Raw genomic sequence first — 21,546 nt, 5'->3', positions numbered from 1 at the left:
CGGTTTTGAACAAAGTTGTGATCGCAAGATCATCAAAGATCCACAAATTCAATATACGGTGTCCTCAAGCGAGAATGGTCTGCCCAAATACAAGGAATCAAAATGTTTAGGTATGTAGAGTGGGTTTGAGAGTTAAAATTATACTATATCCTAAATTTAGAGATAAATTGATTGTGGCCTTTTACGGAAATTAAAGTACATATATACATGACATTTGTTACATGGAGATTGATCAATGTGGCTCTAATGTCTCATATCAACCCATTTGATCAAATATTCTTGAGGATCGCATGCTTTAGCAGATCCGACGGTCTACATCAACAATTCAACATCGCGAACAGAATAACAAGGCGAGGCACACAGTGGCATGTACATAAGGTGTGTAGTGACAAATTAAAAGGCCCATAAAAAGGGGAAAAAAGACTTGTTATTTAGTTGGCATTTTGTCCTTGCATTGTATATACCGTTGTTGGAAGCTCTCTGAAAATGCTTCAAGGTATTTATATGTGTACCATAGGGATTGGGTTTATATGCATTGTTATTTCAGATTTTTCTTTTGTAAAGAAGGCCATTTAATCTGTGGATCATCTAGCCTATCCCTCACGAATTAAGGAACAAATCTTCTAGCATATCAGAAATGTGATCAGATTGGCTATATGCAACATCAATTAAACAATATCCGGCCAAAGATAGCACAGATAAGGAGGAATGGAGGAAGTTGACACCTATACATAGAAAAAGGAAGAACGATAGAAGTCGACATGCAGATATAGGTGAGCGATGGACCAAAATAGACTCGAAGAACACCACAGAACAAGCATTATATTGAAGCATTGGCGATGCCCGGCACCATACCCTTCCATACCTTGAATGAGGCAGACGCACATTGAGTATCTTTCCATCTTTTCCAACCCCTTTTAGTTTTTTTTTTCTCTGGGGAGGGTTAATTGTTCTTTGCAATGCTATCGTATATACTATCAATAGTACCATATAACGTCATGTTGGCTTGCGTAGTAGTTGCCACTTGTCACTACAATATACACTTGTATATATCTAAGTTTGCGGCTCTGATATTCTTGCTGCTTTGTATATTGTGAATGCATTAAGATAATGCTAGCCTATTTTTTTAGGGGTATAAGAGGAAGATTAGTTTTTTTATAAAAAAATCTTATTTAATGCTCCATGCATGTGTCTAAAGATTCGATGTATTGTTTTTTGGGAAATTTTTTTTGAGGAACTAAACCAGGCCTTAGTTCCCAAACAAAATTTTTCACACTGTCACATCAAATGTTTGACACATGCATAGAGTATTAAATGTAGAAAAAAATCAATTACATAGTTCGCCAAGAAATTACGAGACGAATCTTTTAAGCCTAATTGCGTTATGATTTGACAATGTGATGCTATAGTAAACACTTGCTAATGACGAATTAATTAGGCTTAATAAATTCGTCTCGCAGTTTTCTGGCGGAATCTGTAATTTGTTTTGTTATTAGACTACGTTTAATACTTTAAATGTATGTCTGTATATGTGATATGATATGAAAGGGCAAAATTTTTTACCACCTAAACAGGCCCTCAGTAGAAGCACTCTTTATTGGTGCATGGGAAATGCAGAGAGACCAGATAAAGTAGAGAGAGATGCAGAGATTTCAAGGAAGCTTCTTGTTGAACCGAACCCATATGCTCGATCTATGCTACGGACGGGAGAGAACTCCAAAAGCGTCCAACACTGAGAGCACAATTTTCGAGGCAAATCATCCTGGCCTCGGATTCCGGTCTGATCTTCTCTGGCAGGTGGGTCCCACTGGCAAGAGACAGGCAGCCTTTGGGTGAAAGAGAGGAAAGAGAGAGAAGAAGAAGAAGAAGAAGAAAGGCGCCATTGATGCAAGAGGAAGCTTCGTTTACGCTTTGCTAGCTTAGCTGCTGCTGACTGTAGTGGTGGTAGCAGTGCAGTGCAGTGTAGAGTAGTAAGGTTAATATCTTGTCTGTTCTTGTTGCCTCGGTAGGTGCCAAAGAGCGACAGAGGATTATGAATGATGATACTATATTAGAGCAAGTTTAATAGTATAGCCCACTAATAGCTCCAAATCATATATAGCCAATGTAATAGCCAATTCTACAATAGTTGTTTACTATACAATTAGTACATGGTCCCATCTGTCATACACACATTACGTTTTGAAGTCCGTGTTACAGCTGGCTTATATATCTGTAGCCCGCTACTATTCTCTCTCTTCCTTTATCTTTTTAAAATATGTTTATAGCTAGCTTATAGCCTGCTATTGTACCTGCTATTACGAGTGTTGAGAACTTGAGACTCGAGAGGATATCCCGGTGACCGGCCGGATCTACATTTTTATTTCATGTGCTTTTTCCTCCTCCAAATACTACCACGACATGATGTATAGGAGTATATATAAGTAAAACTGGTTTTGATGGAGTTCATGCAAAATGGTATTGGTAATTTGGTACCACGCCATATTTGGTGGGAGATTCAACAATCACTCGTCCTAAAATATAAAACCATGTTTCATATTATAAATCACTGTGGCTTTGAGTTTAATCAAGTTTATAAAAGAAAGCTGATAGATATATCTATAGCATCAAATTAGTTTGAGTAAGAAACAAATCAAAAACCCCTCCGTTAATACAAAAATATATAACAACCTCTAGCCTTCAAAATTTATCCCAAAATATAACTTCACCTACATTTTTTTTCTCATCTAATCACAACCATCCCACATTTAACTCCACCAATTTTCTCAATATCCATGTTTAACCCTAAATTTGAGACAAAAGTAGTAAAACGGAGGGAGTTTAAATGTTATCACAATTCCTTTTACCAGAATCAGCTTAACCTTTTTTTCTCAGATAACAGGAGATTTATTGAACTCAACAAATTGCACGAGGTCATAATACACTTATCCCGAGAATCAACTGAGCTGGCTACCGGGTGCACTGATAAGTCTGAAATTTCACAAACTGAAATGAAATCTTAAACCTTGGGGCCTCGCCTCAAAAGGAAGGACGTGAAAAGGTTGGCAGAACATTGCGGGTATCCTCCAAATTCTCTAGAAAGCCCACATTTTGCACCAACGAATCGATGTCTAAATGCGATACAATAAAACGGAGGCGTGTAGCGAATCCCGCAATTATGGTAAGATTCAATCAGACCACATGCATATGAGTTCAGAAAAGTTCTTGAACCGCAACTCAATTCAATACATCAAGAGATCATGCAAAATGGTCCCAAAGGGGCAAGGCCTGATTTTCATGCAGCTCATGGTCGAGCCCATTGGATACTTTTGCTTTGTTTTTGTTGCTTGACTAGAGGCTTTCCATTTTTTTTATTTCCTAGTAGTAGAATTAAAGTTGTTGTCTTTGGACATGGACACTACTGATATGAGTAGCGTGATGATTTCTCAGGTAGTACTAGTACCAAACAAAGCTCGGAGATGAAGCCGTGCTTTACGGTTCACATCATGTACAACTCATTGGGGAACTTTTTATTCCGGCTCCCTGGCTTAGCTTACTCCACTTTATTTTTATTATTTCTTCTTATTATTATTCTAAGTTTCTAACCTGTCCTGCAGGTGCAAGTAGCCTCAGTGCTCTTCAGTTCTTGCAGCTACTCTTGCCCCCGGCTTCGATTCATCACCAGCCAGGTACTTCGGTTTTAAGACGCACGGTACTCTCAAGTGGATCAGTTCAGGTTTCCCATGCAAATGTACTTGAGCTGCAATTGCAAACCGAGCAATGTGATCAAGAACAGGATAAGCGTAAAACCAGAGAGGTGTTTGCAATTTGCATGTCTAATGGCAATGCTAACCTCCAGGTACTCGTCCATGCCGTATTTTGATCCTTCTCTCCCAAGGCCAGATTGCTTGACGCCGCCAAACGGCGCAACCTGAAGAAAAAACAAGTTAGAACAGCATTTATAAAGTGGACCATAAGGAGAATGGAGTTGCTTAGCTTTTGTTATCTGGGACGGTGCTTGCTTCTTACCTCTGTTGAGATGATCCCCTCGTTCACACCGACTAGTCCATATTCAAGAGCTTCCGAAACGCGCCATGAACGAGGTATGCTCTTTGTGAAGATATATGCAGCTAAGCCTGCAATTAATCATTGAAGAAGATAATTCTTGAGGGATTGGAAGGAACAAGGGAAACATGTCATGTTTGTACAGCTAGCAATAGGGGATGCATTTCTACAGGTTAGCAGTATGGACATCGTTTCTCATCATATTTCAACCTTAAAGCAAAACAAGGACATGACTGAACTAATATGGATAAATAACTGTCAGGAATTCTTAAGGTAGATAGGCCTACATGGTTAAAATTCTATATTGCTACATCCATGTTAGTTGCCTTGTCTCTCACTACAGAAATACCCTGACTTGCTACAATGCAGTTTCTTCTTCTTCTTTTTTTCTTTAAAGGACTAGGCATATCACTGAAGAGCAAATTTTAAGGAAACAGTCTTAAATAGTTAAGAATATACTGTACTCTAGTAACGAACCTGCGTTGGTATCATTGGCCATACGGATTGCATCTTCCTCAGTTTTGAATGGTACAAGTGGTGCAACTGGACCAAAGACTTCTTCCCTGAAGCCAAATGTGATTGTTAGAAACTAGAACAAGGATGTCAAAGAATTTCTCAATGATTGAACATTTCTTCGCATGAAGGTAAAGCATATGCACTAAAATAAGGTCAAATCACAATTTTTGAACCCTACCTGAAAAGAAGCATATCATTGCTGACGTTCCCTACTACAGTTGGCTCATAGAATGACATCCCAAGGCTGTGCCTTTTACCACCAAGCATGATGTTTGCTCCCTGCAAAAGGATGATGGGGGTATCTTACGTGCAGTTGCAAAGATAAGCAGACAAAAGAAAACAAACAAGGTCCCAGTCTTTAACTGAAGCAGGCAAACAACATAAGTACTAGCCAAAGCTGATTTATATACCCTTACAGGCCAAGTTAATGTTTTCCAAGAGAAATCCAGCAAACAGCCTATAGACCAACAAACCAGATGGGGCCAGGGGCAGCAATCAGTGCAGTTTTACATTTTTTAACCCTACCCTAATTTCAAAGGGGGGAATGAACATCCTTGTGATGATTTCAGATTACCTTTGAAGTGGCGTCATTTATGAACTTCTCTACCTGGAGGAAACAGATTGCAGATGGAACATTTGAGGAACTATTACTTAACATTAACAATATGGGAAATTACTGGAAGTCTGCAGAATTTATACCTTCTGAACAGCAGCTTCATTGATCAGAGGGCCCTGCATATTAAAGGAAATGGAAATCCTAAGTTGGGAATAGATAAATTCTAAAATGTATGTCATATAGGTATAACAAAATGCACAGAGCAGAGAGGCAAATTTGGTCCATATGAATTCATCCAGAAGGTGAACGGTTTTAATTTTAAGTGCTGTAACATTAGGTATACTTACAACGCTAATAAATAAGCATTCCATAAAATTTGTCTAGGCAATGAATATAAGAATCATATTGCCAAAAGTTATTAGTTCTATAATTTTAATGGCGATGGAGACACAGTTATGTACCTGTGATGTACTCTCTTCAAGCCCATTACCAACCTTCAAACTCTGAACAGCCTTGATAAACGCACTTGCAAATTTTTCATAAATACCTACAGATGAGACAAACACTATTGTAACAGAGCAAAATAGGCCCTAACAACATAAACATGTCATAGATGAAAAATCTACCTTCTTGCACCAATATCCTGTTTGCACATACACATGTCTGTCCGCTGTTACGGAACTTAGCAGCAAGCTGAACAGAAGTAGTGTTGATAAACATGCATCATAATAGAATATAAAATGCAATTAATGATGATGTATGTTGGTCAGTATATCAATGAGAAACAAAGTACACCACAAAAAAAAATGTTGAAATGGTAGATAAGTCTTTTTTTTTTTTGCTTACACTGCCTTTAATGGCAACATCAATGTCTGCATCATCAAAAACAATGCAAGGTGCATTGCCACCAAGCTCCAAAGAAACCTGTAAAATAACTTATCAGCATGAACACCAGAAATGTTTTTTTTTGAAAAGCCTCACTAAAAACATATAATTTACATAAAGTGAAATGACCTTACTCACTGACAATATGGTGCAACTGCGACCAATATGCCACCAAAAAGGTCAAAAGCAGAAATGTCAAAGCTATTATTGACATGATATAATATTACTAGCCAAAATACTGCTCAAAATTTAGAACTCTATATCAACACATCTAAGAACAACACACCATTTAGGAACCTTGCAGGCTAAGTGCATTAGCATGCTTTGACAAGTTTAGCCCAAAAACACACCATCAGGGGGTTCCAAAATGCAGGCATTTCCACCAGCTTCTGCCAAATGGCAAATTTGGGGCTGCTTTTCCAAGATTTGATGCTTTCAGCACATCTAATTAGTGATATAGACATTGTGGGGGAATACATGCTTTATGGGGTTTTTAGTGACTAGGCCGAAAGAAATAAAAAGTGTTAGGGGTGAGTTTGCAAAAACCGAGAGTACTGTCCAGTTTCCATTCATATGTAATTTCTTCATTGTACATAACCTTTGTGGATTTAAAAAAAAAATTAATATACCATAGCCACCCCCACCCCCCACCACATGTTTCAAGGTTGAAAGAAAAAACTGTCCAGTTAGCATTAGTTTTTTGAAACCTTCTTCCCAGATTCCTTGCACACTCATACAGACATGTGGCAATCAAGTGTATTCTAAAGGAGAATCAGCATTCATAATATATTTTATTGTCCAAACATCAGAACTTCTCGGTTATACCTTCTTCACAGTATTTGCTGATCCAGCCATCAGTTTTTTGCCAACAGCTGTTGACCCTGTGAATGTAATCTTTCTGACCTATTAAAAGCATATTATCTTGTAAAAAAAAATTGTTCTTACTTATCCTATTAACTCGGAAGAATCTAATATTGCGGATATGATGAAGAATGGGAGGAAATAGAACCTGTGTACTCTGGAGTAGAGCATCACCTATCTCAGGAGCATTACCCATCACAACATTTATTGCGCCCTGGATAAAAGAATATGTTCAAGATAGCGACCATGAATGGAATCATGAGAAGAAGAAAAAAACCACTGGATGAATGAACAGATAATGGAAAAACAACTTCTTCATTTGCGAATAACAGAGAGGAATTTAGATTTCTCTACTACTTGAAAGGGGTTGGTGGTGAACTGGTGATAATGTGCTCAAAACCCCCCATCCCTTCTCACACCAATCCTGATGGATCTACATAGACATCTGTGTTGTTTGTAGTAGTATTTTATCCTCTTCGCATGTGTATATCATCCACTGGGTGATTGTTCTGATGTGAATAACATGTTTTTTTCAGATTTGAGAACGATTATATTTGTACTGTGAAATTTATCACTACAATACACATTTTTTTTATATCCTTGCATTGCATGTGAACTACGCTAGTAATAGTAAATACTTGAACATAAGTGGAGTTGCAGATAACTTGAGAGAATTACAGCTGGTATTCCAGCTTGAAGAGCAAGATCTGCTGCAGCAAGTGCTGTCAAAGGTGTGAACTCTGATGGCTTGACAACGACAGTGCAGCCACAAGCCAATGCTGGTCCAACCTGCACAAAAGTACAAAACCACATATAAGAGAATAACATGTACTACCTTAGCTATTTCTCCCTTTTGAACAGTTTAGAAGAACAGAAGTGTAGTGCATTGCTCGAGACCTTTCTGGTTATCATCGCTAAAGGAAAATTCCATGGTGTAACAGCTCCAACTACTCCAACAGGCTGTAACAAAAGAAACACTAAGATATATAATATGTAGTTTATATGTAAATTTTCACATGGTAGGGATTAAATAGTAAAGATAAAGATAAGCTACAGCAGGTCAAGAAAACTATTTATTAGTTCGTGCTACACTTCAGTAATGGAGTGTTCAAACCTTATGCAAAATCAGATAGTAACCAATACTCATTTCTGATTATATCACTCTTCCTCTTTCATAAAAATGTATAAGCTCAGCAAAGATAGTAAAGTAGATCGTACAAGTACTCTACTACTATATATGTTACAGATAGAAATTGACAATGGCTCAAGACAAACTGGTGAATATGCAATAAAAACAGGCCGGTTAAGTGATTGGGGTTAAAGTTATTTTGAGCATAATTAATAAAGTTACAATGTTTTAGCATATTACCTGCTTCAAAACCAATAATCTACGATCAGATAGAGTTGGGGGAATAATATCACCATATATACGCTTTGCTTCTTCAGCAAAGTATTCAATAAAACTTGCACCATATGTGACCTGAATATTTATAGCAACCAATGAGTCTCCAGTAAGGCTTTAGAATCACATATTCCAACTAACGAATATCAGCGCAGTATTTTAGAAAGTACCTCAACAAGAGCCTCTTTCATAGGTTTCCCTTGCTCCAGTGTCATGAGAAGTGCAAGTTCTTCCTTGTGTGAGATAATTAAATCATGCCTTCGTGCAATATGATAAGTCAGAAAAAGCATCTAAGTAATACTACATAAAAATCGTTGTTATCACTAAATCTTTAAAATATGTGCTCATAAAAATTACCATTTTCTTAGAGCCTTGCTCCTCTCATTTGCAGTGAGTTTGCTCCAAGCTAAAAAAAGAAAAGGATTAATATTCAAACAAAAGGAGTATAAGTAGTGAATATGATCAACAAACAAAAGCAAATCAATTTATCCAAATTACTGCAAATAGTTATTTTAGATGGAATGCAATTTTCATTACCCAGCTTTTGGGAGAAAGCCAAAATACAGAGTCTGAAAACAGTAAAAAGAAAGAAACAGAAACTGCAGTGCTATTACAAAAGGCACCAAAGCGCTGGGTGGGGAGACCGGCTTAACATCCAAGATCACAAACAAGGGAACATCTCTCCCCCACAACCTCTGAACATTGCAAATAGTTATATAGAGAGCAAAATTGTATCCAAACAGACCTCTAATTATTGTATAGGAATGTGGAATAAAATGTTGTACAAGGCAAAGAATAAACATGACAAGTTTGATACAGATAAGAATAAACAAATATAAAAGGAGAGATGATTCTTTGAAATTCTAACTTCACTTTGCTAATAGTGTACTCTTTTTTTGTCTAATAGTTTGAGTTCCACCTTTGCATTTGGATAGAGTAAAGGTTATTCCATTGAGTACAGACTGTCTTCTAAATCTTTTACATAATTTTCCAGTGCTACATTTCGAAAGGCTTGCAACAAAAGAAGAATTTGATAGATATTCACCTTGTAAGGCTACATTGCAGTAGTTATTGATCCTATGACTTACTTATGAATTGCTCTAAGTACCAAACTTGACATTAGTAAGGGTTATTGTTGAGCTATATGATATCTAAGCAAACTAGAAGCATTTTTGAGATATAACTAGATATTTGTGGTGAATAAAAATATCGGTCACATGTGAAAACTAGTGCTCTTTATTGCCAAGAAGAATAAACAGAACTGAGATAAACTAAATTTCATTCGATTCAAAATATCCAGTATATGTATTGAATTCTCGAAGAAATTTAATCAAATAACATTAAAAAGATCAGGCCTACTAAAGCAACTCTGAAGCATAAAAATTGAATGTAGTTTATACTTCTGACGTACAATAGAATGTACTGTGAGCTGAAGCTATTGCATCAGATGTTTCTTTGCTGCCCATACAGGACACATTGGCAAGAGTCTCTCCAGTTGCTGGATTTTGAACCTAAGAGAGGAAAAGAATGGTGTTTTAATCATCAACAACTAACACTGTCATAAACTAGAGATATAAACACTGGATAAAGTTCTTTCCAATAGCAACGTGTTCTTATTGTCCAGTCCAATTGACAAAATTAACCTAAGCAGAAAAATCAAAAGCCACAATATGAGCTTAAATTGCAACGCTACATTCCTCATTCATGACTATTAACTCTGTAACAGCGATGGCAAATATGCTCTAACAAAAATATAAAGGTATAGAGCTAGTTTATGTTTGCAAGTAAGTGTATGGCATTCTCCAGCGATCTAGACTCAGTAACCCCCTCACAAAGATTTCCAAAACGAACAGCACTAGACAGTGTGATCTTTCATTCAATACAAAGATTTTCCCATTACAACACCTAGACACCCCAGTGTTATAAGTGCCCCTCTCGAAATCACCTAGCAATGTGAAACAAAACCACCAGGTACAAAGCATCTTGCAGAAAATAAATTAGCTCAACGAACTGCTCACAGGGATTTCCAAGAGCAAATTGCATGTTCACAACCTATACATTAAATTCACCAATTAATCTACAGTCCAACAGAGTTTCACCCCCACAATTCCAATCTGCATGTTCTGTACTAATCCATAAATCGACTGAAATTAATTCTATGCACGACGCATCAATCCACAGGCATCGAAACGAACAAGCGTAACAGTGAGTTTCGGTCCCAAGTTAGTGACTTCTCTAATATATATTTTTTTGACAAGTCGCCACACCAGAGCAGAGAAAGCGATGCAAGAGCAACCGGAGCTATGCCTGCCTGAGACGCGCGATGGGGACGGGTAACTAGGGCAAAAAATACCTCGATGGTCTTGCCGTCGTAGGCGTCCACCCATTTGCCGCCGATGAGCCCCTGCGTCCGGAGCAGCCCCGCCGCCCGTACCTTCTCCATCGCCGCCCCCGCGTCCACGCTCATCTGCACAAACCTCCCAATTCACAGCAAGCGCCCTAAACCCACATCCGAAGGGGGGGGGGGGCAGAGGGGGAGAGTACGTGGCGGCGGAGGAGGACGCCGGAGGAGGAGGTGGACGAGGCGGCGAGGATGTGGCGCGCGCCGAGCGCCGCCGCGCGTCGCATCGCCATCGCCATCGCCATGGTGGTGGGGGTGGAGAGTTCGCGAGGAAGACGACGAGGCGGGTGGCGATCGGACCACCTGTTCTGTTCGGATCAGTGGCGCTTTGTGCCGTAGTATTAAATTATTATATGGGGGAGATTTTGTAAATCTTTTTGTATAAAGTTTGAGTTTTTGAGCTGGTAAATTTTGGAATTATTTAGTACTCCACGTCATTCAAATTTCAAGTGATCAAATAATTTGGGAAATTGGAAGATGATGGAAAGATTTACTCCTATTTATGTTGTTAGGCTCTCTCTCTCTCTCTCTCTCTCGCTCGCTCGTTTGAAGCAGTATGAACTTGGAGAAATTTTGCTCTGTTTCATTTGACCAAAGCTTTATACTCGAAATTGATTGATCTTTGGAAGAAGTTTAGTACGACACGAGGTGACGAGGGAGGAAATAAATTTGGGCCATCCTTTAGTGGGCTTCATGGATTAGAAGAGTTGGGCCGAAAAAAAACGGGGCCAAGATATACCGAACATGACAATATGGGCCTTTGGTATGTCCAGTCCACAATATCAGATCCATGGACTTTTGGGCTGATTGTGCGGGTTGTCCTTACTTTCTTTGGAATGGAATCAATATCATTTTCCTTCAATATCGTTCTCTATTATTAATTGAAGATGTTTTCATCGGTATTTTGGTATGTCATCCGTGTATGAGTCGGTTTTTAAATTTTTGTATTTTTGAAAATACATATCTATATTTGAGTCGTTTTTAAGATCGTTCACTTTTGGTAATACAGAAGGAATCATATAAGAATCTCGCATGCTAACTTAAGACGATCGGACTCCTAACTGTAGCTCATAATTTTCTAAAAATATATAACAATAATACGATTAAAATAGACTTTACCCATTACAACGCACGGGTATTTTTTAAGTAACTTAAAACATAAAAAAGAGAAGATCGAACATATAATGTATAGAGATAATAAATTAACTAAGTATAATATGTCTATTTATGTCTATGCAAATTCCCGAGACACAATATCAATGTCAGGTTAGGCACTGGTATACCCACTAAGGCTGTGTTCGCTGGAGCGGGTTCCTAACTGGAACGCGCACGAAAAACGGAACGGTCCATTAACACATGATTAATTAAGTATTAGCTATTTTTTTCAAAAATGGATTAATATGATTTTTTTAAGCAACTTTCATATAGAAACTTTTTTTCAAAAAAATGCATCGTTTAGCAGTTTGAAAAGCGTGCGCGCGGAAAATAAGGGAGATAATTGGGAAACCTGGGGTAAGAACAAGAACACAGTCTAACTCTACAAATTTATGTGTTAAATATTATGTAGTATGTTTGCAAACAACTTTTTAAGAATAAAGATATTCTCAAGTCTATAACTGAAAAAAATTATAAGAAAGTCCATTGAAAAGTATAAGCCATGTAGTTGTCAATTTATAATCTGTAAAATACTTGGTCATTGAGGGCCTCCGGATCTACTAAATTCATGTTTGGCGTCACTTTAACCCACCTAAATGTGCATTCTTCTTATGCCAGCTCTCTCTCACTATTTTATCTTCTCAATTTTTCTTTCTTTCTTGCCACCGGTCCACCAATTGAAACGTACTACATTAGAAAAGTAATTTAGATCCATCATATTTGTCTAAACGTGTTCTAAGTCGATGTTGACAACTCCACTTCATTTCAGGTTTCACCGCACTTGCTTTTGTTAATCATGTCGGTACATGTTACATACACTACTTCCTCCGTTTCACAATGTAAGTCATTCTAGCATTTTCCAGACAGATTCATTAATATCAATATGAACATGGAAAATGCTCGAATGACTTACATGGTGAAACAGATGGAGTACATTAAAATAAATGGCTAATATAAACTATTATTCTAGAAAAACATAATATAAGTAAAAAAGGGCTTTTACAGAGAAAGTGATAGTTACTATTTACCCAAAATTATTTCATGAAATACTAATTCACAGAGGATTCAATTAGGAAAAAAAAAGGTTTTGCTAGTCTTTTAGTTAGGAAACTTTTAGACTTTATATGCGGTGAAATAAAAATCTAAGAATTCACGCGTGTGGGATGCGGCCATGGGTCAACCTTCATCTTCGATTGGAAAAGAAGAAAAAAAAAATCAGATTGAAAGTTAAAATTTAAAATAGAGTCAAATAAACAATTACCTCAATTATTTGAAGGTTTTCAAAAGAAATAAGTACTCCCTATAAAAAATCCAAAACAATGCAACTACTCTACCTAACACAACCGCCCAATCCAATTTTAGGGCTGAAAAGAATGCGATTAGAATTTAGAAACTTCTAAAGGAAAAAATCTCATCTCATCTCATCTCAAGAAGAAAAATAATTAATTACTCGCAGCAAAGGACGGACAGTTTCCTGCGCAAATTCCACGTTCCACCTTCCTCTTCGGTCGTCTCCGCCGGCTTGGAGTTGGGAGAAGAAGCTCAAACGCGGAGGCCACCACGACCACCACAACACCACCACCTCTTCTCCTAGTCAAACCCACCCTTCCCTTGTAATCTTCGCAACAACAGCAGGACGGCAAGTTCGTAGCTTTCCCCTCCGCTTTATACACCCGCATCTCCAAATCTGAGGAGAGAGGGGAGAAGATAAAGAAAGAAAAGCGCGCATTTTGGTGTCCGGGGAAGGGAAAAGGGCGGTTCTTGGCGTCGGTGGCGGGTTTTGTTTTTTGGGGGTGGAAGCGGTTGGTTTGGGGATGAGCAGCGGCCAGGAAGCCGGATCGAGCTCCGGTGGATCCGGCGATGGCGGCGCGGCGGCGCCCAGGAGGAACACCAGGAAGCCCAAGTGTGAGATCTTGCTGCGATTATCTTTGTTGTTGCTTCTCGTTTTTTCTTATTTTTATTTTGTTCCCCTTTTGATCGGGGGTTTGGAGTAATAATTTCCGGTTTTTTTTTTCATCCTTTGTGATATACTAGTACTAGTAGATTATATGAGTTTGAAGAGGTTTAGATGTTTTATGTGTAAGGTTTAATTTGGCTGAAGTACTGAAAGTTGTGATGCTATAATTTAGATTTCAATTCGAGACTGGGACATTATTGTTATAGGATTTTTTTTTTTAAAAAGTTCTTGTTCTTCCTATCTGCAATAGTAGCAGTTGGCTTTGACTTTAGAACTGGAGTTTTGAGTCATCGACGAAGCCTTTGCAATTTAGAATGGTCTGCCATCTTTTCAGATGGTGGGATGATTGTTTTGGTGGAATTGTTAAATTCGCTATGAAATTTACTTTATTTACCCTCTTTTATGTGCAGATTCCAAGTTTACTCAGCAGGAGCTCCCAGCTTGCAAGCCGATTCTTACTCCAAAATGGGTAAGCTGATACTAGCCCAAAAAAAGTGCCTGCTGTTAGTTATATTTAGCTTGAGTGAGATGGCATGTTTAATCACCTGACGGATGCTTGTGCTTATCTTACGCAGGTCATTTCAGTTTTCGTTCTTGTCGGAGTCATTTTTGTCCCAATCGGGCTTGTTTCGTTGAAGGCTTCACGAAAGGTATGCTGTATTTTTTATTCGAACTTCAAAATATGTTTGGCCAAGCGTGAATATCATTTTTTGCTAACATTTTTCCTTTGCTGTAGGTTGTTGAGATTGTTGATCGATACGATGATGCATGTGTCCCAGCTAATACAACTGACAAGCTTGCTTACATCCAGAACCCAACAATAAGCAAAAACTGCAGAAGGACTCTTAAGGTAAATGAGCCTAGCTACATGCATATTCTTCTATACCCTGAAATTATGCATCTTGCCTTAAGTATCGAAAGAATCCTTGGCTGAAATATTTGGTCGAATTTTGGTCTCCACTCCAGGTTCCAAAGGATATGGATGCACCAATCTTTGTGTATTACCAGCTGGATAACTTTTATCAGAATCATAGGAGGTATGCAAATATACTTTCTGATGTCACAAGTATTTCAACTATCAGTACAAATAAACCCTTGGATGGGATATATGTCCAGTTTATGCAGCAGTTCTGTTGAAATGGTTAAGTCAGAATGAATTGTTGTGAATGCTGGTTCACACGAGGTAGCTGCCTGCTACCATGCAGAGGAAGGGTTGAACAATGTCTTGAAGGATATTATTATTTTAGAAAAGAGGAGTGCAGAGAGATTGAATTAGTGACTGAAATGATAAAACCTTATGAATTCATTATTTTTTCTTGGGAAGACTTGTCTTGACCCTAAGAAAATTTTATGTAAGCTGTATCTCTAATACACGGACTATACCTATAAGGAAATAAATTCAACTATCTAAAAAACTAATCATTCTTATGTTTAATTACAACTAGTGCCGCGCCAGCAGGTCCTCCTTGAATAGTTTGCTGTTGGTACAGTAAATACAGTAGTGCACGAACAGTACCAAGCCAATACAATGGCTACATGATATACACAATATATTTTGGTTAGGCCGGTATAATGCTCAACCTCAATATGATGTATCTTCTAAGTCAGTTTCTCAAAGAAAAGGATATCTTATGCATGGTAGAAGTGGGAAAATATATCTCTGGTAGAAGCCATGAAATTATGAATGCACTATTGACATCTGCCTCTACTGTACAGATGGCAAGAAACTATTGATTTTGGAAATAGTCATTTTGATTTGCTCGCCCTTTTGTTTTGCGTTTAGGAAATGATAATTCTTCTTGCCTTGCATGACATTTTTCTTGCTGAATTATATTTTTCATACAGATATGTCAAGAGCCGGAGTGATGCACAGCTAAGAGATCCCAAAAAGGCAAATGACACCTCCACTTGTGATCCCGAGGGTACAGCAAATGGAATGGCAATTGTTCCTTGTGGTCTGATTGCATGGAGCATATTCAATGATACATATGGCTTTGTTCGCAACAGTAAGAACCTGCCAGTGGACAAGAAAAACATCTCTTGGAAGAGTGACAGGGAGCACAAATTTGGACGTGATGTCTTTCCAAAGAACTTCCAGAATGGTTCTCTTATAGGTGGAAAAACACTTGATCCAAATAAATCGGTATGTTCTCTGTTCTGGTAGATTATCACATACATATTGGACATGCAATTATGCTTTTAGTACTTTTGTGTAATCCCATTTAAAGATCAAGAAAATTCTCTGAGCAGTTAGAATAATAGTATTTACCTGAAGTACTCATTTATTTACTTTCTATGCAGTTGAGTAAACAAGAAGACCTTATTGTTTGGATGAGAACTGCTGCACTTCCAACATTCAGAAAGCTGTATGGTAGGATACACACTGACCTCAAGAAAGGTGACACCATTACGGTGACATTGGAGAACAACTACAACACATATAGCTTTAGTGGCAAAAAGAAGTTGGTACTTTCTACCTCGACATGGCTCGGTGGAAAGAATGATTTTCTTGGTCTAGCATATCTCAGTGTTGGTGGACTCTGCTTCTTCCTGGCATTTGCATTCACCTTGCTGTACTTGATAAAACCAAGGTGAGTAACTTCTCAATTCTCATGTAATGCAATCATTTGAAGAAGCGCATGTACCCTGGGGATAATTGAGGCATTGTTAGGCCTTGTTTGGTGACCAGCTACTTTGGAGTTGAACTAAATTCTTCTTAGTTGATCCTCATCCAACCAACCAAAAGAGCCCTTTCTAGGCTACAAATCCTCATCAGTGCTTCATGTGCTCAATGTGTCTTCAAACTGAACTTAGCCTTTTTTTGGTTGTCTCAGAACACGCAGGAGTCCTGCACATCATTTCATTTAGAACCCCCCCCCCCCCCCCAAAAAAAAAAAAATAAAATAAAAAAATACACACACACACACACACTAATGCGTGGAAATGAGTTCGATTTGTTGTTTTGTTCATTGAACTCTTATTAAAGCTAATGTGATGGCCTTTGAGAACTGCTTCATTTCACTGATATGAATTGCATCTCTAATTTTCCTCTTTTTTTTTCAGGAAAATGGGTGACAACAACTACTTGTCATGGAACAGAAACCCTGCAGGCCGTTAATAAGCTCTTCAAACTTTTAAGTTGCAAATTCAACATGAAGCAAGTTGGATTATGGATTCAAATGTATCTTGTACTAGATAGCGGTTTTATTTGTTAGCCGTGCTGGAGTGCCAATACGGCTTATACCAATTAGGGCAGCGTTTATGAGCAACACTGATGTACATTATGTTGCAAAGAAAAATATATATATATACAGCCTTCTTTTGTTGAAAATTTTAAATATCCCAGAAGTTAAATGGAATGATTTTTATATTGTTGCAGTGTGATTCCATTGTTACCTCAATTGCACTGGTGTCACCATGTGAATGATTTACACATCTTCCATATTCCATATATAAAAAAGTGTTAAAAACGTTAATCTCAACAAGGGTAAATAATGATCTGCGCTAGAAATTAACAAATAATCTTCAAAATCTATATCATCATACATCTTTCCTTCGGAAAGTTTCTTGATCTAACAAGTATGACTTAAAAAATGAAATGAAACTGAACTATAACTTCAAAGCATCAGCTCTTAGGAAAATGCTGTGCGGTAATTGGTCAGTAGAAGGCTTCTAAGCCTTTTTTTTTTTCCTTCAGGTCACTCGGAGCAAGTAATTGCTGAGATATCGGCCTTCAGGGTATGCAGGATCTACGGGATGATCACAGGCTGCCCCTGCTTGGCGTAGAACTGTAACCTTTCGGCCGGTCATTGATGCAGCACCCTTGAAATTAAAAACAAAAGAGATAATGTTATCATCGATGTGCATAACTTGATGGCAATTTCCGATGTAAAACACTATTATTGAATCCAATATGTATCATTACAAAAAAAAAACAATTTTACCACCTTGGACCTATAGCCAATATGACGGCTGGAATGGGGCATGAATTTACATTGCAAACCTTCTACCCAAAAAAAGGGAAATCTTGAGTTGGAAGCTAGATATGGGCATTGTGTTTTGTCCAATTTTTTTTCTGTTGAATGTTTACAGTTTGTCAAGCTGGAAATAATTAGATTGGACCATTATTGGATGTTCCTTTCAATTGATGTTATTGTTACTATAAGGTGTTAGTTGCTTGGATACATATGGGTGACAAGGTGTATGCTGATTACTTGGTTATGCAACATGATCAAAAGACATACCTGAATGGTTCTGAGGAAGAGGCCGCTTTGGGTCATAGCTCCAGAGCATGAGCATGTCATGAGTAACCCCCCTGGCTTTACCACTTGCATCGCAAGAGCGTTCAAGCTTCTGTACATACCCGAGGCACTTTGTAGCACCTAAATACAACAGGACAGATAATAATCGAAGCAGTTACTAAAAGTAGAGCACTAGCAAGCTCAAGTTTCAGAAAACCAATGGTTTTTTGCTTCTGGTAAACACCTGGTAAACTGGAACCAGATCCTCCGTCTGGTCTTATAAAGAGGTTCTATTTGATTCCGTCTGGTCTTATAAAGAGGTTCTATTTGACTTGTTCACCCATCTAAAGTTTTAAGTACCCATAAAGCGCATGACTTCCTCTAAAATAGGTATATCTAAGACATGCTCCTTACTTAATTTCTTTATTTCTTTTGAAGCAAAATACTATGATTCAAAATTCTGCTGCACACTTTCCATTTTATTGATTGGAAACCCTCAATGAACTTATACAGATGCTTCAACAGACATGATTATATAGGGCCAAATGGATTATGTACTAACAGTAAACTAGGGTCAACCAGCCAAAGAAGCTAACTGATGTTCATATGCTAAAGGGTACTTTGGGTGTCTTCTGATAAGAAATCGAAGATTCGCGAACTGCTGGATATGTAACATTCTTTGCCACTTCAGATCCATGGATGAAAAGATATCTCATTTGAAGTCAAATTAGAGACTAATGGTAAATGCTCTATTGTATGCTTACCTTTTTTCGAGGTGCCAACTTTGGAGGATCAAGGATTACCAAGTCCCAGACCTCATTTCTTGAGATAGCACCTTTCATGAATGCAGTCGCATCTTCTTTTACAAACGAAATCCTTTGGGTGTCAAGCTTATTCAGGATAATATTCTTATTGGCAAGGTCTAGTGCTGATGCTGATGAATCAATGCCTGAAAAAGGATACACTAATTATATTTTCCTTAGCAGCCAAACATGTATAATGTTATACTCTTTTGTGGGTTTCATGATCAATGATTCAATTGAACAATTGACGCATATGAAAAGATCAACAAAGGACTAAAAGGTTCGCTAGCATATGGTATTATACCAATGACATTATTAGCACCACCCTTTGCTGCATTTAGAGCAAAACCACCACTATAGCAGCACAGATCAAGAACCCTTTGGTCCTTTGAGAGTGTTGATATGAAATGACGGTTCTCACGTTGATCTGCATAAAACCCTGTTTTCTGCCCCTCCAATGAGACTAGATAGAGAACATCATTCTCCATGACCTGAAAGTAAGAGCAGCAATTGAGAGGTGTTGGAACAACAGGCAACATAACATAGGAAGAAGAAAAGATTGTCAAATCTGAAAAACCAAGCTGATTGATGTGCTGAATAGAGTGCATGAATGCCATCTCTCTCTTGAAATTAGTAATAAAGGTAAACCAAATTTAATGGCTTTGTTTCAATAATTACTAAGTTGGTTCACCTCCACTGTTCCACAGTGTGAAGACGATTCAGGATCCTTTTGTTCTGATACATCTAATCCTTCTTCTTTTAGAATATCTGTTGATGATCTCCACTTTATATGGTTCACATCACTGACTTTGTTAACAAGGAACTGGATTTCATGCCTATATTTCTCAACCCAAGCAGCAGATGAAGCAACTACAGCAACATCAGCAAAGATATCCACTATTAGACCAGACAATCTGCATTTCAAAACAATAATAAAAATTATTCTTCGTGCGAATATATTGGAACAATGCAATTTGGATTTTGGAGGTCAAATATACTCTAGAACTAGAAGTCCAAATAGTTCTGCACTGATTACACTTCTTGTGATGATTGATCTTGACATGGTACCTTTGGTGACCTTGACCATATAACATAAGTCGAGACTCAAGAATAATATATACCTGTCCCCTTCACTGTTGATGAGACGATAAGCATTTGTGTGAACTGAAGGGAGACCTAAACTGCGCCGTAAATCCACAGCAGATAAAATCCTTGCCTCAAGCAGTCTTTCCATATTTAGTGCACATGTTGGATCCCTGTAAACAAAAAAAATAGGGAAAATATTAGGCCATGTTCTCAAATTGTCTGTAAACAGAGAACTTCAACTTGTGACCTTGTCACCTTTTTGCCTCTTCTTCTAGTTGCATCAGCCGAACACAAAACATGGACACAGAGTTATAGAGACCCCATCCAATAGGTTTCTCTGCCCCATCAGCTACAAGAACAACATCACCAGTTTTTGGAGGAGGTCGACCAATTATTCTATCAACAGCACCACTATACACCATCGGACTCCCATCTCGAAATATTTGGGTCTTTCCTTTCTTTAATACTACTCTTGCCAAACCTAAAAAAAATGTTTGAAGTTAGTCTTTATGTCAACTCAAGTGAAAGAAAAAAAAAAGATTCCAGCCTCCAAGTCTAGTAGCTCCTAACCATAGCCTATTATTAACCCAAAAAAGGAAGAATCAGCTATGCTTTATTTCCAGTTTGACAATACAAGAGAGATCTAGACAACAAATAGACAATGCATTCCAATTGGAAAATTCAACTCCACTTTGTGCTTAGGCATTATAATGATTTAAAACTTCCAAAACTAATTATGAGCCATCTCTAGGAGACATAAAACTATTTTTGACATAAGAGGACTATCACCACTTCATAATACTTACTGTACAGAACGGTATAATTATGGATAATGCAACACCAGAGTACTCTGCATTATGCCGAAAGGAAAAAAAACTCTAGAGAATTGCTAACCCCTGACTCTAGAGGGTTAATGAGGACCAACCTATTAGTTCTATAGAGCAATGATTAGGCACATCTCTACACAAAACCTCGCTTCTCATACAATTAGTTTCAACAAAGCAAATATGCTTCTGGAAGTCAGCTACAATTAACAATAGATATTAATGATTACTGGTTACAGTTACAGGTGAATCAAACGATGAGTGGATCAATGTCAGCCACTCAACAAGAACGAACTGCAGCGTCGCAGGTAAATGCAGCCACAATCCACTTGAGCATTTCCGCAAGCGCAAGCAACCGCCATGGCGCGAGCGGTTTCGCCGCGTAATCAGAAGAAGCAAGATGGGAGAGGACACTTTCGCGGCGCGACCGACAGCCGTTCGGCAAAATGCCGCAGAGACTAGACTAGACCTTTGCGCCCGGCGGCGACCTCTCCCAGCGCGGAGAGGGAGGAGGAAGCGGAGGCGGTGGCGGTGGCGGCCGCGTGGGCTGCGGAGGAGGCCTGCTTCGCGAGGCGCGCCCTGACGAGCGCGGGCACCGCCGCCGCCGCCGCCGCCGGCGACGCGCCGCCGCAAGCGCGCAGCATCGCTCGCCTTCTCCAACTCGGCTCGGCGAAGGCTCGTGGATGGATATTTCGACTTGCAATTGCATATCGCGGTGTCACTGTAATGTGGGCCCATCCTAATGGTTACTCTTTTTTTTATTAAGAAATTCGGAGTATCGGAGCCTTATTTGAAAGAAATTTTCGTGAATTCGA

At 38.4% G+C, this 21,546-nt stretch overlaps 3 protein-coding genes across 3 annotated transcripts; 1 reads left to right on the top strand and 2 right to left on the bottom strand.

The window, feature by feature from the left end:
* Positions 1–3,201: 3,201 nt before the first annotated feature.
* On the bottom strand, positions 3,202–11,016 carry LOC9267109 (succinate-semialdehyde dehydrogenase, mitochondrial-like). The gene is made up of 20 exons (NM_001424156.1): positions 10,809–11,016; positions 10,618–10,731; positions 9,676–9,775; positions 8,622–8,670; positions 8,435–8,522; positions 8,232–8,342; positions 7,760–7,822; positions 7,541–7,651; positions 7,011–7,076; positions 6,827–6,904; positions 5,963–6,040; positions 5,743–5,809; positions 5,578–5,663; positions 5,260–5,292; positions 5,135–5,167; positions 4,739–4,839; positions 4,522–4,607; positions 4,009–4,115; positions 3,833–3,910; positions 3,202–3,739 (listed from the first exon to the last, which is right to left on the bottom strand). Exons 1-20 carry the CDS (start codon positions 10,908–10,910, stop codon positions 3,707–3,709), a joined length of 1,584 nt encoding a protein of 527 aa, NP_001411085.1. The 5' UTR covers positions 10,911–11,016; the 3' UTR covers positions 3,202–3,706.
* Positions 11,017–13,238: 2,222 nt separating this feature from the next.
* On the top strand, positions 13,239–17,152 carry LOC4328458 (ALA-interacting subunit 1). The gene is made up of 8 exons (NM_001424157.1): positions 13,239–13,725; positions 14,188–14,246; positions 14,353–14,427; positions 14,514–14,627; positions 14,744–14,814; positions 15,623–15,920; positions 16,079–16,368; positions 16,841–17,152. Exons 1-8 carry the CDS (start codon positions 13,635–13,637, stop codon positions 16,893–16,895), a joined length of 1,053 nt encoding a protein of 350 aa, NP_001411086.1. The 5' UTR covers positions 13,239–13,634; the 3' UTR covers positions 16,896–17,152.
* A 49-nt stretch (positions 17,153–17,201) lies between these two features.
* LOC4328457 (uncharacterized) lies at positions 17,202–21,445 on the bottom strand. The gene is made up of 8 exons (XM_015771003.3): positions 21,201–21,445; positions 20,163–20,388; positions 19,943–20,077; positions 19,513–19,735; positions 19,126–19,312; positions 18,783–18,967; positions 18,022–18,159; positions 17,202–17,599 (listed from the first exon to the last, which is right to left on the bottom strand). The coding sequence occupies exons 1-8, from the start codon at positions 21,373–21,375 to the stop codon at positions 17,471–17,473; spliced, it is 1,398 nt and encodes a 465-aa protein (XP_015626489.1). The 5' UTR covers positions 21,376–21,445; the 3' UTR covers positions 17,202–17,470.
* Between the last annotated feature and the right edge of the window lie 101 nt (positions 21,446–21,546).

Source organism: Oryza sativa, chromosome 2, assembly GCF_034140825.1.
Source record: "Oryza sativa Japonica Group chromosome 2, ASM3414082v1".
Classification (NCBI taxonomy): Eukaryota; Viridiplantae; Streptophyta; class Magnoliopsida; order Poales; family Poaceae; genus Oryza; species Oryza sativa.
This window is presented reverse-complemented; position numbering and strand designations above follow the sequence as displayed.

Excerpts from the sequence above, each read along its gene's own strand:
- LOC9267109 (NM_001424156.1), bottom strand. The coding sequence starts at position 10,910 with ATGGCGATGGCGATGGCGATGCGACGCGCGGCGGCGCTCGGCGCGCGC. Across the intron at positions 6,041-6,826 it reads CAGCAAATACTGTGAAGAAG|GTTTCTTTGGAGCTTGGTGG; the intron begins GTATAACCGAGA and ends GTTATTTTACAG. Across the intron at positions 5,664-5,742 it reads CAGGATATTGGTGCAAGAAG|GTATTTATGAAAAATTTGCA; the intron begins GTAGATTTTTCA and ends TCTCATCTGTAG.
- LOC4328457 (XM_015771003.3), bottom strand. The coding sequence starts at position 21,375 with ATGCTGCGCGCTTGCGGCGGCGCGTCGCCGGCGGCGGCGGCGGCGGCG. Across the intron at positions 20,389-21,200 it reads GGTCGCCGCCGGGCGCAAAG|GTTTGGCAAGAGTAGTATTA; the intron begins GTCTAGTCTAGT and ends CATTTTTTTTAG. Across the intron at positions 20,078-20,162 it reads CTAGAAGAAGAGGCAAAAAG|GGATCCAACATGTGCACTAA; the intron begins GTGACAAGGTCA and ends TTTTGTTTACAG.
- LOC4328458 (NM_001424157.1), top strand. The coding sequence starts at position 13,635 with ATGAGCAGCGGCCAGGAAGCCGGATCGAGCTCCGGTGGATCCGGCGAT. Across the intron at positions 14,428-14,513 it reads CGTTGAAGGCTTCACGAAAG|GTTGTTGAGATTGTTGATCG; the intron begins GTATGCTGTATT and ends CCTTTGCTGTAG. Across the intron at positions 16,369-16,840 it reads CTGTACTTGATAAAACCAAG|GAAAATGGGTGACAACAACT; the intron begins GTGAGTAACTTC and ends TTTTTTTTTCAG.